This window comes from Camponotus floridanus, unplaced genomic scaffold (genome assembly GCF_003227725.1).
Source record: "Camponotus floridanus strain SB8 unplaced genomic scaffold, Cflo_v7.5 scaffold18, whole genome shotgun sequence".
Lineage (NCBI taxonomy): Eukaryota > Metazoa > Arthropoda > Insecta > Hymenoptera > Formicidae > Camponotus > Camponotus floridanus.
This window is the reverse complement of record NW_020229303.1, coordinates 730,482-742,425: the sequence shown is the minus strand read 5'-3', so window position 1 is coordinate 742,425 and position 11,944 is coordinate 730,482. Positions and strand designations below refer to the sequence as shown.

The 11,944-nt window shown below is 38.8% G+C and overlaps 1 protein-coding gene across 1 annotated transcript in view; it reads left to right on the top strand.

The window, feature by feature from the left end:
- The first annotated feature begins 301 nt into the window (after window positions 1-301).
- Window positions 302-11,944, top strand: part of LOC105255500 (uncharacterized protein KIAA1522) — a 124,947-nt gene continuing 113,304 nt past the window's right edge. The window contains exons 1-2 of the mRNA XM_025407510.1: window positions 302-547; window positions 8,517-8,570. Of these exons, the coding sequence (XP_025263295.1) occupies window positions 526-547; window positions 8,517-8,570 (76 nt within the window). The 5' untranslated portion in view covers window positions 302-525. The remainder of the gene's footprint in view (window positions 548-8,516; window positions 8,571-11,944) is intronic.

Here is an 11,944-nt window from a genome sequence, read left to right as displayed (position 1 = left end):
CGAGAGAGAAGGCGAAAGAGAGAAAGAGGGAGGCAGGCTAGTAGAGAAGGATAGAGAGAGAGAGAGAAACGCGGGGTTACGCGAGTACGAGGAGAGAAGGAAGCGGCTTGCGGTGGGAGGGAGGAGAACGTGGAAGAGGTGTAGAGGGGTGAGAGCGGATCGGCCGGGTCACAGGTCACGGGTCGTACGGCATAGCCCTGACCTTCGACCTTATCCCCCTTCCAGCTTCCCTCGAGACCCCGTGCAGACCCCTACCAAGCGTACCTAGAGCTCTGACTCTACTTCGTAACCGACTCGAGTGCGAGACTCTCGCGACCGAGAATCGTCGCGGCCCGGAAATATACGGAAAGGGGAAGCGGGAACGAAAGTGCGGCTTCTTTTTTGCAAGTTTTCGTCGGTATGCCTGTGCATCTTGTGCTTTACTTGTGCGTCGAGTGTCCGGTGCAGACGCGGTGCGTTGCATCAGGAGCGTGATACTGAATAATGACGCGACGAACCGAGTCGGCTTACTAAGCAGGATAATCAATGCGTTGGGAAAAAACACCGGGTAAGTACACGATGTGATTTTGCGTCTTCTGAATTATTCTGCCGATCGGATTTTATCTCCTAGAACGACAGATGGGAAAAGAATTATTTTCGTAATTAATGAATCAAGTTTTTAATAGAAGGAATAATTCGATATTTCCTGAAAAGTGTGTGTCCTTCGTCAACCCCACGACGGTGCCGGAAATTCTAAATTGTCTGTTTATTATTAATGTCAGTAGGTCGTCGGGACGATGACGCACGTTGTCATGTAATCGCGCTTTATCTATATTGTCGAGTTCATCCTATTCAATATTAACAAGAATACCTCCTTTTGACGCCACGGCGCCAATCGCTCGTAAATCGCCATTACTGCATAATAACGACGCGGAGCGGCGTAATGTTTTCCCTGCCTCTCTCTCGCCCCTTTGAGAGATCATTATTGCACGCATTACGGCCGTAGCTCGACGGGGACAATGACAATCAATTATTCCGAGTACTAGCGATAAACCCGTTTTATCGCGGGCACGTAACCGGGTTCGGAATTAAATCAAGCGTCGGGACAACGCGCGCGGAATGCGATGAAGACGTTCTCGATCGATTCCGTCGTACGTGTCGAATCGCTCTTTTATTCTATGCAAAACGCGATTTCCCATCGATCGATTCCGTCAACCTTTTAGACACAATTCGAGACGCACGCATTAAAGACCAGGTCAAAGCTTTCACTCAACCTCGCGGAACTCGCGGCATTCGTAGAGTCATCGATTATAAACGTTAAGTCGCGCTCGTTATCGGTCGTCTTTCGGGATCAGTGTCACGCGTATGATATCGATTCGCGTGGCGATGATTAGGTACTCTCTTAATGAGCGCGACGCTTTCCTCGCGAAAGTTGCGTGCAAATTTAATTGCGAACGACGCTCCCGAATAATGATAAATAAAGCGGATGATCGCCTTTCCTGGAAATCGGCCACTCACGAATCTTAAGTAACCGGCAAGAATTAACTTATAATGACATAATTCTGCATGTATGCATTCGCAGAAATACGTTTCGTAGAAACGCGATCGACCTTCCAGCATTAATAGTGAATTATACGAAAAGGTATAATTTTTTTACCGATTTGTATAAAAATATATTTATAAATTATCTTAATATCGCTAGTCAATTAATCAAAGGTTCGTTGGAAGTAATGTAATCGACCGAAACTAGCGAAAAAAATAAACAAGCCAATAAGCAGAAAATTTTTTGGCTAGTTTTGGTCGATTACATTATTTCCAATGAACCTTTGAAAAATATATATTTCTTCGAAATTATTAATAATTAACGAAATATTATTTTTTCCCGTGATACTCGGTTGATGCGAGCAATGAGAATATTTCGATGTAGGTGTCTGATTTGTAAGTATCGTTATTAATGAAGAGGATCGCTATCGCGTCGGTAGCCTCGGTTTGCATTACAATTACGGAGTGAATCGTTCCCTTGATTACACAGTGAGGAAGGTTGCGTATACATCTCATTCGCGCGTGGGTGCGTACGTGCGTAGGTATCGTGGGTCACGCGTCGGCTCGCGTATGACCTTACACCACCTTCGTTAACGGGGATCGTTCTCTTCATCTTGTATGCCAGTGACCTGACGTGGGCGCAGACTACGCGTCGCTAATTACGAGCAATCAGACGCAATAGGTGCCAATCTGATGTAAATTTGATTTCGAGAAAGCAACCGGGAAGCGATTAGCGGATTGCGTTTGTCTGAGAGAGAGAGAGATATATGCTAGTCGTGTTACATTCTTCTCGTAAAGAGCTTAACGCGAGATAATTTAACTAAAATTCTACGCGAATCGTAATGTTTCATAAAGTTGTTGATATAAAATTGCTCCTAAATTGCAACAAATTATTGTGTAAAACGCGATAGAATGGCTACATTATTTCACCATCACGTTGAGTTATAAAGGGTTAACTTAATAAAACCCGGCTATTTGATTCCCGCCAGATACGACGCGTGGAATGATTTATGGTTTGCCTCGTTAGTTTTTGTCGTTGATTTCGCCGGAAACATCGTAGCAGACATAATAACTGGAAAATTGTCGCGACACGTCATTATCCGCAGGTGCAGCGGAGATTCCTATCCAAGTACTTCATTTCCTGCATCGCGGAACATTTCTTAACCCTGTGTTTATCCACGGAGCCCGAAAGGTCTCGTTAGGTGAAACTCGCATAGAAATTACACGTTACTCCACGAATCAATTACAGACCTCCTCAATCTCTTAATACGACGGAAAATGTAAATTAGGCTTCAATGTGCAATTCCGTCATCTCCTGAATCATCGCACGCCGAACGTAATTTTATTTAATTCTAAGATACTTTAGATTATCGGGATTTTAAAGTTTGATAACCCGTCATTTCTCACACAACGTTAGATTGACTTTTCCAGAGATACTAATAATTTCTGAGAATCTTAAATCGAGATAAAGAGAAAGTATTATCATCTACTCCACCGCAAGTTAACAAAATTGATTGGTATTTAAAATTAAAATATATATAGATAAAAATATATAGATAAAAAAATATATAGATAAAAAAATTATAGATTTTTTGACGAGGAGAGAGAAAGGAGTTTTGAAACTTATAAATTTCATCGGTCATCGTAGATGTGTGTCGGTGATTTTGGTTTTGCCGATTTGGGAGGAACGCTAATGCTGCAGACAAAATTTGCATACGCAAAAGGAGAGATTATCGGTATGCCTTCGTAGTTCAGGTTTTATCAAGGTAGCTCCAACACCGCCTCTTTAACCTCCACCATCTCCTCGAGATCCGCCCACAACGCGTGCTCGTTCATTCCCTTCGCTCCATCCCTGCAAACTCCCACGCCACGTGCTTGTTTCTCTCTCGACTTTGTTACGATACGTATCTTTCATGATGCTTGCAATCCTCGACTCGATCGCGTTTATTACCGACAATTGGTCTCGATGGAAATGGGTGTAAATCTTAATCATCTGAACATTTGTTGAAGATTCAAAATTTTTGAAACAGCTAAAATGTATTATCATCAAAATTCTTCTAAAGATCATTTCAAAATTGTCGATATGTTATATGAAAAGAATTACTGTTACTACTGATAAGATTAAAAAATTGCGCGGATCAGATTTGAATTTATTGGCAGCTGGCGTGTCAGTTTTCAATTAACTCGCGCACGAACTAATTAATTAATTAATTTCTTCGTAATTACGTCGGCGGACTCGCTCGTGTTCAGCAACAGCTGGGCGTCTATAGCAATTGCGGCAAAACTCGCGAGATTCGTACGGAATTGCGGGATGTAAACACGCACGGGTTAACGCGCGGAAAATTGCCGGGTTATTTCGCGCGAGCCACGAAAATATTTGGCTTTACGATCAGAGAGCTTCATATACAAATTACACCGTGGATGCCGCTCTTCTTTCGGCCTTTTTGTCCCGAGTTAATGAACCTGGATCGGGTGGGTGTATCACGCGCGTGAGACACGCGCGAGCAGCCTCGAAAAAGTCCTTATTAACGAGAACATGCGAGCCAGGGACGGCGAAAGGGCGAGTAGAGCGAAGGGCGAGCTTCGCGGGAACGTCGATCGCTTTCGCGTTCGCTCCAATTCCTTTCATTCTCTTTGTTAAACTTATGCGCGAACTCGTGTATGAGTCACGAGGTAAAAGAAAATCTATTATATATATTACAAGTGATCGTTCCCGCAATTGTTTCACGGTCGTACGAAGCTATGCCACGGGAGAAAGATAGACGCGTTTCGTTCTCTCATGCCAAGAATCTACGGATCGAGTGGATTTAATTGTGTACTTCTTTCGCAGAATGAATCTACAGAATATATGGCATTAATATTTCATCATGGTTAACAATAAATGACGAGCTGTCGATGAAATTTAAGCGCGACAGGTCGACCTCAAGCGATAGATCGAGTCGTTCGATGAGGCTGTGCGAAATTAAATTATCTGGGTAAAATTAAGTAGCATTTAAACTCTTGAAGGTCGCCAGAAAATAAAATAAAAGACGTAATTAAAAACGACCACACTGGCAAATTTTATTAAAGTGAAGAATCATGACGTTTCGACCAAGGGTTTTGGTCCTTTTCGAGTGAAAATAATTTAGTTAACTATTCTATCGTGAGAAATAAGGAAATCACTTCATCAAGATTATCAAGACAGATGTCTTTATCTGTGTGTTGATGGAGACGTTGACATGATAATCTTGACGAAGTGATTTCCTTATTTCTCACGATAGAATAGTTAACTAAATTATTTTCACTCGAAAAGGACCAAAACCCATGGTCGAAACGTCGTGATTCTTCACTTTAATAAAATTTGCCAGTGTGGTCGTTTTTAATTACGTCTTTTAAAATTAAATAGTTATTATGGAAAATGTTACTTTATAAATCTCTAAAAAAAAATTAATGAAATATTTTAATCAGTGTCAATTAATTATTTCTCGAGATTTCTCGAGATTACAATCTAAAAATTAGGATATTAATGCAATATGTGAATGATCAGTTTTATATTTTCAATAAGATATATCTTTGCTAGATTTAGCTGACGCGTACATGATCTTCAGTGATTTCGTATAAAACGATAGATTTTATTAGCAACTGATATATGCTTTCTGTGTTCGTTCTGCGTTTTGTTCTTTCATGCAGGAATTTACGGATCGAGTGGATTTAATTGTGTACTTCTTTCGCAGAATGAATATACAGAATATATGGCATCAATATTTCATCATGATTAACAATAAATGACGAGTTATCGATGAAATTTAAGCGCGATAGGTCGACCTCAAGCGATAGATCGAGTCGTTCGATGAGGCTGTGCGAAATTAAATTATCTGCGTAAAATTAAATAGTTATTATGGAAAATATTACTTTATAAATCTCTAAAAAAATTAATGAAATATCTTAATCACTGTCAATTACTCTATCAACAATTTATTTCTCGAGATTACAATCTAAATATTAGGATCTTAATGTAATGTGTAAATGATCAGTTTTATATTTTTAATGAGATATATCTTTGCTAGATTTAATATAACTGACGCGTACATGATTTTTAGTGATTTCGAATAAACGATAGATTTTATTAGCAACCGTCTACAGAATATATGGCATTAATATTTCATCATGATTAACAATAAATGACAAGCTATCGATGAAATTTAAGCGCGACAGGTCGACCTCAAGCGTTAGATCGAGTCTTCGATGAATCTGTGCGAAATTAAATTATCTAGGTAAAATCAAGTACGTATTATGGAAAATATCACTTTATAAATCTCTAAAAAAATTAATGAAATATCTTAATCCCTGTCAATTACTCTGGCAACAATTTATTTCTCGAGATTACAATCTAAAAATTAGGATATTAATGCAATGTGTGAACAATCAGTTTTATTTTTCAATGATATATCTTTGCTAGATTTAGTATAGCTGACGCGTACATGATCTTTAGTGATTTCGATAAAACGATAGATTTTATTAGCAATCGATATCATATGCTTTCTGCGCTCGTCGTCTCTTTTACCGCGAATGTGGGCAAGACCTATGGCACGAATAGTACGGATACGGCATGTTTTATGATCCGCGGGTAAGTGCACGAGGCCGCGTTCCTTTCTAGCGGCGAAGTGGCAAAACCATCGTGATAAAGAAACGCAAGCACGGCCTTAGGCTCGGAACCGCCGCGCCGTCAATGAAACCTGCGGAGCGTAGCTCAGCCGCCGCCGCGGCTGAACGGTTCTGCTAAGAGGTGCGAGGGAAATCTGCGGCGACTTTTTCCTTTTCGTCGGCCTAGGCAGGCGAACGAACGTGCCAGGCCGCACCTAGCCTAGAGATAGTTTCATCGCGGCATAAAACCGTAATCTATGGCCTCTCTCGCCTGTAAGAACGAGCGGAATCTCGCCCGCTGACGCGAGCGCGAACGTCAGCGGTCTTTCCAGGCCGCGCGGATGATTGTGCGCGATTGTGGATGAACGTCCAGGTATAACGGTGGAAAAAGCAAGAAAATCACCTGTATCGGTGAAATCGTTGCCCCGTTATTGCTAAATAAATGTACGATTTTTTTGAATTACATATCAAACATGCATACGCAAATTATACGCAGATAACTAAATTTTACGTTAAGATAAGGTATCGAGGCTGTTTTATAAAAAAGTTTTTCTATAATATATAAATCTTGAAGAGATTTGCATATTTTAATTAAATTGATTCGTCTGAAAAATCTTGTGGTATTTTGGCGATTAATTTTATTTCGAATAAGAGTGAATCGCTCAAGAACATTATCTCATTGATAAACATGTTCCAGTTCGATTGGGATTTCGGTTTACGACTAGGCCGATGTAGAGGTAAGGAAGCTCTACTAATGCAATTTTAATTTTCCTCACCGTTTTTCCATTCTTGGCTTAAAATTATACGGCAGACGGGATTTTTTGATTTTTTCCTTCTGCAAACTCGACGCAGTGGCGTGCAGCATCCGCGTTGCAGCGGAAGCAACGTGCCTTGATAGGCGTAACGTCCAATTAAACGACGACTCGCAGAGGCAGTGCGCATTTATCGCTGATTATATTCATTTAATTATCTCGTTACAGCAGCGCGAAACTGCGCTTGCATGAAGCGCGGGTGCATATAACAGAACCATCAGCATATATCTGTCGCGACTTAAAAGAAATATCGTGTAGTAAGATAGTCTGAAAGAACGATAGTCTTGAAACGTGTATTTATAAAATGACGATTACATATTACATACATATAATAAATTATCTCTTATGTCAATAATGTACTTGAAGACGCGCAATTATAAAAACTAAAATTATGCAAATTTATTTCAATGTCGAAGAAAGATAAGGCATCGGTAAAAATTGGCGAATTAAGTAACTTTCATTTTAATTTATACGAATCGATCATTTATTTGCTGAAATGCAATCTCTCAAGTTTAACAACCAATGCATTTTGCAATCTCTCAAGTTTAACAACCACCTGAGGATTGCATATTATATATAATAAATTATCTCTTAAGACAATAATGTACTTGAAGACGCGCAATTATAAAAACTAAAATTATGCAAATTTATTTCAATGTCGAAGAAAGATAAGGCATCGGTAAAAATTGGCGAATTAAGTAACTTTAATTTTAATTTATACGAATCGATCATTTATTTGCTGAATTTTGCAATCTGTCAAGTTTAGCAACCACCTGAGGATTGCATATTATATATAATAAATTATCTCTTAAGTCAATAATGTACTTGAAGGCGCGCAATTATAAAAACTAAAATTATGCAAATTTATTTCAATGTCGAAGAAAGATAAGGCATCGGTAAAAATTGGCGAATTAATTTAAGTAACTTTACTTTTAATTTATACGAATCGATAATTTATTTGCTGAATTTTGCAATCTCTCAAGTTTAACAACCACCTAACTGTCATTGCATACGTTTATCGTCGTTTTCCTCGTGAGCATATAAGCGGGACAATTACACGGAATGCTGTGTTTCGCGTCTTCGTCCTTTTTCCTCTCTTTGTCTTCCTTCTCCTACCTATCTCTGGCGCGCACAATTCTCTCTCGCGCATCCTTTCTTTGATTTATCGACGGATTTCTAATCAAGAGACCGCGCGCGATCGGTGGAAGCTGTATTAGTTAACCCTGTCAGATAAGTAGGTAGGTACCTCCTGGCTGGTCGTGCATGCTAAGTAGCCGCTTCGTGGGTGGTGCTCTGGACTACCATCTAGCACTCGCGGTGCACGTGGTACTCACCGATCGATCGATCTATCGATCGATGCGCGTTCCATCCCCTTTTAGAGGGAACTCTCGATTAGTTATCGTATGCAGGAGATGAGGAAATTTAGATTAATGAGAGAAATAAAAAAATATATAAAATCCTCTGAAAAAATGATAAAGTTCATGATAAAATAAAAGTTTACAAAAGAATCTTGAATATACAATTATATTTTCTAATCTAACGCTCTCGATATATTTTCAGGATCCGAGAAGAACGGCTATTCTGACGGTGGAGGCTCCTTTTCATATCACTTCGGTGAGTACTTGCATTAATAATATTCAACCTATTTGTCGGCGATGCATTATTTCTTCCGCTGCGAAAATCGATTGCGATAACTGTAGTGGATTCTGACATTAAGCAAAGTGACGCGATAACCGTCGTTTCTCGAATGTCGGAAGCGAAAATCATCAGTCTACCAGATTCGAGCGATTACGCGGGGGCCGACCAAGTTAACTTTACGCACCGGGCGTATCTATCGGGCCAGGTCGGTGCTACGTGCGTAGCGAAGCGATTAGGTCTTAACGATTATTCGCGGTCCTGCGGTGAAGTTAACCGGTCGTGGAAGTAATAACGCCGGACAATCTGGTCTGGCAATCAATGAGTACGTGTTTATGTAAATTGAACGAGTCGAGACACGAACCACGCGAGCCACTTTTCCTATCCTTGCACCCTGGGCGTCGCATAGGTTTAGACGAGTTTTATTAGCTCGTGAGAAAGAAGGAGCAAGAAAGAGAGAGAGAGGGACATATACAATATATAGACAGATAGATAGAAGACGGAAAGAACAAGAATGATATCAGAGTCGCACGCAATCGTCTTCAGTCACGAGAAGATACGACAGATTTTCTGGTTCGTGCTACTTTAAATTACGTCCGTGTATTTCCTAGTTGCATAAGCGCGTCCAATTATATTTTTGCCACGTATAAATGTTTATTTACTCTTTCTTTTCTCACATCAGCTTGATAATTTTATAATGAAATACACGTGGAAGCGATTTTTACGTTTCCCTCCGTAAAGCACTTCGAATGCAAAGCATGTGAGAAATTCAACATTTACAATACACGGGCTATGATAGATGGGCAATTAGGTACCGTAAACGCTGACTATTTGTAACGTACTAGCCGCCGTCGTCGCGACTGAAAAACGCGCATTTAATGCCAGCGAGTAGCTGACAATCCGGTAGTTATAACTCTTCTTGATCGACGATTACTTCTGGTAAATTGCCGCGGGGCGAAACGGCTCCGACTTGCGAGGGAGTAACGCGCGCGCGCGCTGCGCACAACGGACGAATGTAAAGTAGAATAATCGTAGTCATTACTTTGTTAAACAAGATTTCACCGACGCTATTCTCGTGCGGGTAAACGCAACGCTGTAACATTTTTTTTATGGTACGCGCGAGCGATCGTTATTGGTACGTTTGCACACGTGACAGTACGTTTAAGACACTGGCAAATAGTTAACGATGGAAAATTGCAGCACTCGTGGCATTTGTTTGTTCGTGTTTGCTGCCGAGCTTATATTTGTCGTGCTGCACCTTCGTTTACTTAGAACGCATTGTTCTAGGAGTGTACCTGTGCAGTAATAATAGGTATAAAGATTGTCGATATTTTTCTCTTTCAACTCAAATCGCGACGCTCGTTGTAAAACAAATGAAAAAGAATATCGCTGTGTGAATATAAAAAATATTGCGCATGACATTATTTTTTAATAATTCATGCATTTTGCATATTTCTTAATCAAGCTTGATAATTTTATATATAAATGACGAAATTATATAAATAATTAAAGATATATAAATAATAAAGAAGAGTATCCATATTTTCCATTATTTATCTTTATTTTTCAAAAAATCATTTAAATATTAAAATTATATTGAATATTAAATAATAATACAATGCAACAGATTTAAATATTGAGTAGAGAGTATCGTGTAATTGAATATTGCGTTAAAATGTCACTGGTTATTTTCCGCGAGACTTGCCTACGATTTTGCATTTTAAATGATATCCCTGGTCGCTTGATAATTTTATATTTAAATAACGAAATTATATATAAATAATAAAGGAGAGTATCGATATATTTTCCGTTATTATATTTATTTTTCAAAAAATCATTTAAATATTAAAATTATATTAAATATTAAATAATAATACAATACAACAGATTTAAATATTGAGTAGAGAGTCTCGTGTAATTGAGTATTAAAATGTCACTGGTCATTTTCCGTGAGATTTGCCTATGATTTTAAATGATATTCCTGGTCGCTTGATAATTTTATATCTAAATGATATAAATAATGGAAGCATCCGTACCTATCAAATATATTTCCCATTATTATATTTATCTTTATTTTTCAAAAATCATTTATATATTAAAATTACATCTGATATTAAACAATAACACAATACAGCAGACACAAATATCGAGTATAGAGTCATTAATCGGCTTTCAGCGTTATTTGTATAATTTTACCTCTACTCACTCTCGTTTCTCCCATCGCTGTCATTCGGCGTCGCATAATTAGAAGCTTCTTAAGGCACCAATTTAATCGGTCCTTCTTTCAATTCCGCGAAAGAATTCAGTCGAACGCGGCCGCGTTCCATCGCGAGGTCGTACGGCGCGATTGATCGCCGTAACCGTACCGGACGGAATGGATAGCACGATCGTTCGTCGAATGGGAGCCGCGGAGGCCGATCAATTATGCCGGTCGATTCCAGGCCACGAAATGTCAAGGCTCCACCTCGATGGAATTCTAACGCGGTCTCATCTTCGACGATGGCGCGTCGCTCGAGCGTCATACGTGCTCGCGTCATTGACGGGAGTAGAGATCGTTACTGTCGTTGCGAATCGCAGATCATGATTGATCTCTCTTGGAAATCAGAGAGGATGCGCCGGAGATAATTAGCAAAGTCGCCTCGAGCATATATTCTAATAATATTCACCGATCGTTCTCATTTCTTCCGGCTCTTCCGATGAATCGAGGTAATGCAAGTTCTGCTACAGAGTGTCTAGGTGTCTGATCAGGGAAAAGTCTCCTGTCAAGGGATTTTATAATTCTGGAAATGTCAGTTTTAACAATTTATCTGGGGTTTTCGCATCGTTCAACACTTTTTTCTCATTAATTTGACATTTTTTTTAAAGCAAGTGTAGACTTCATCCTGGCTCATAGTGCCATTCATTTCTTGTTTTTACTGAAAATCGATTTATCTCTCGGCGTGTTTGGTAATTTATATTTTTTTCACTTTAGCAGCGAATAAAATGAGTACTTTTTTTAAGTAATGGGTTTTATTTAAATTTTTTGTTGCTTGATAAAAATAATTCAGAAATTTAATTGATTTACAATATAACGATATACATAAATTATGCATGAAAAAAGTAATACTAAAAAATCGTCCAGCCAAGAATAATTTTGGACTCTGAAAAATCAGGAAATTTTTTTCTGTCAGACACTCTGCGCTGTTGATTCTTAAAAAAATCATATTTTCAGAATCTCGATATAAAGAGAGACTAAAATAAATATTATTTACAAATATAATATTAATAAATAAATAAAAACATAATATTATTATATAAACAAATATTTTCTTATATTTCATAATATATCTAACGCAAAAAGGGATAGGAGGGAT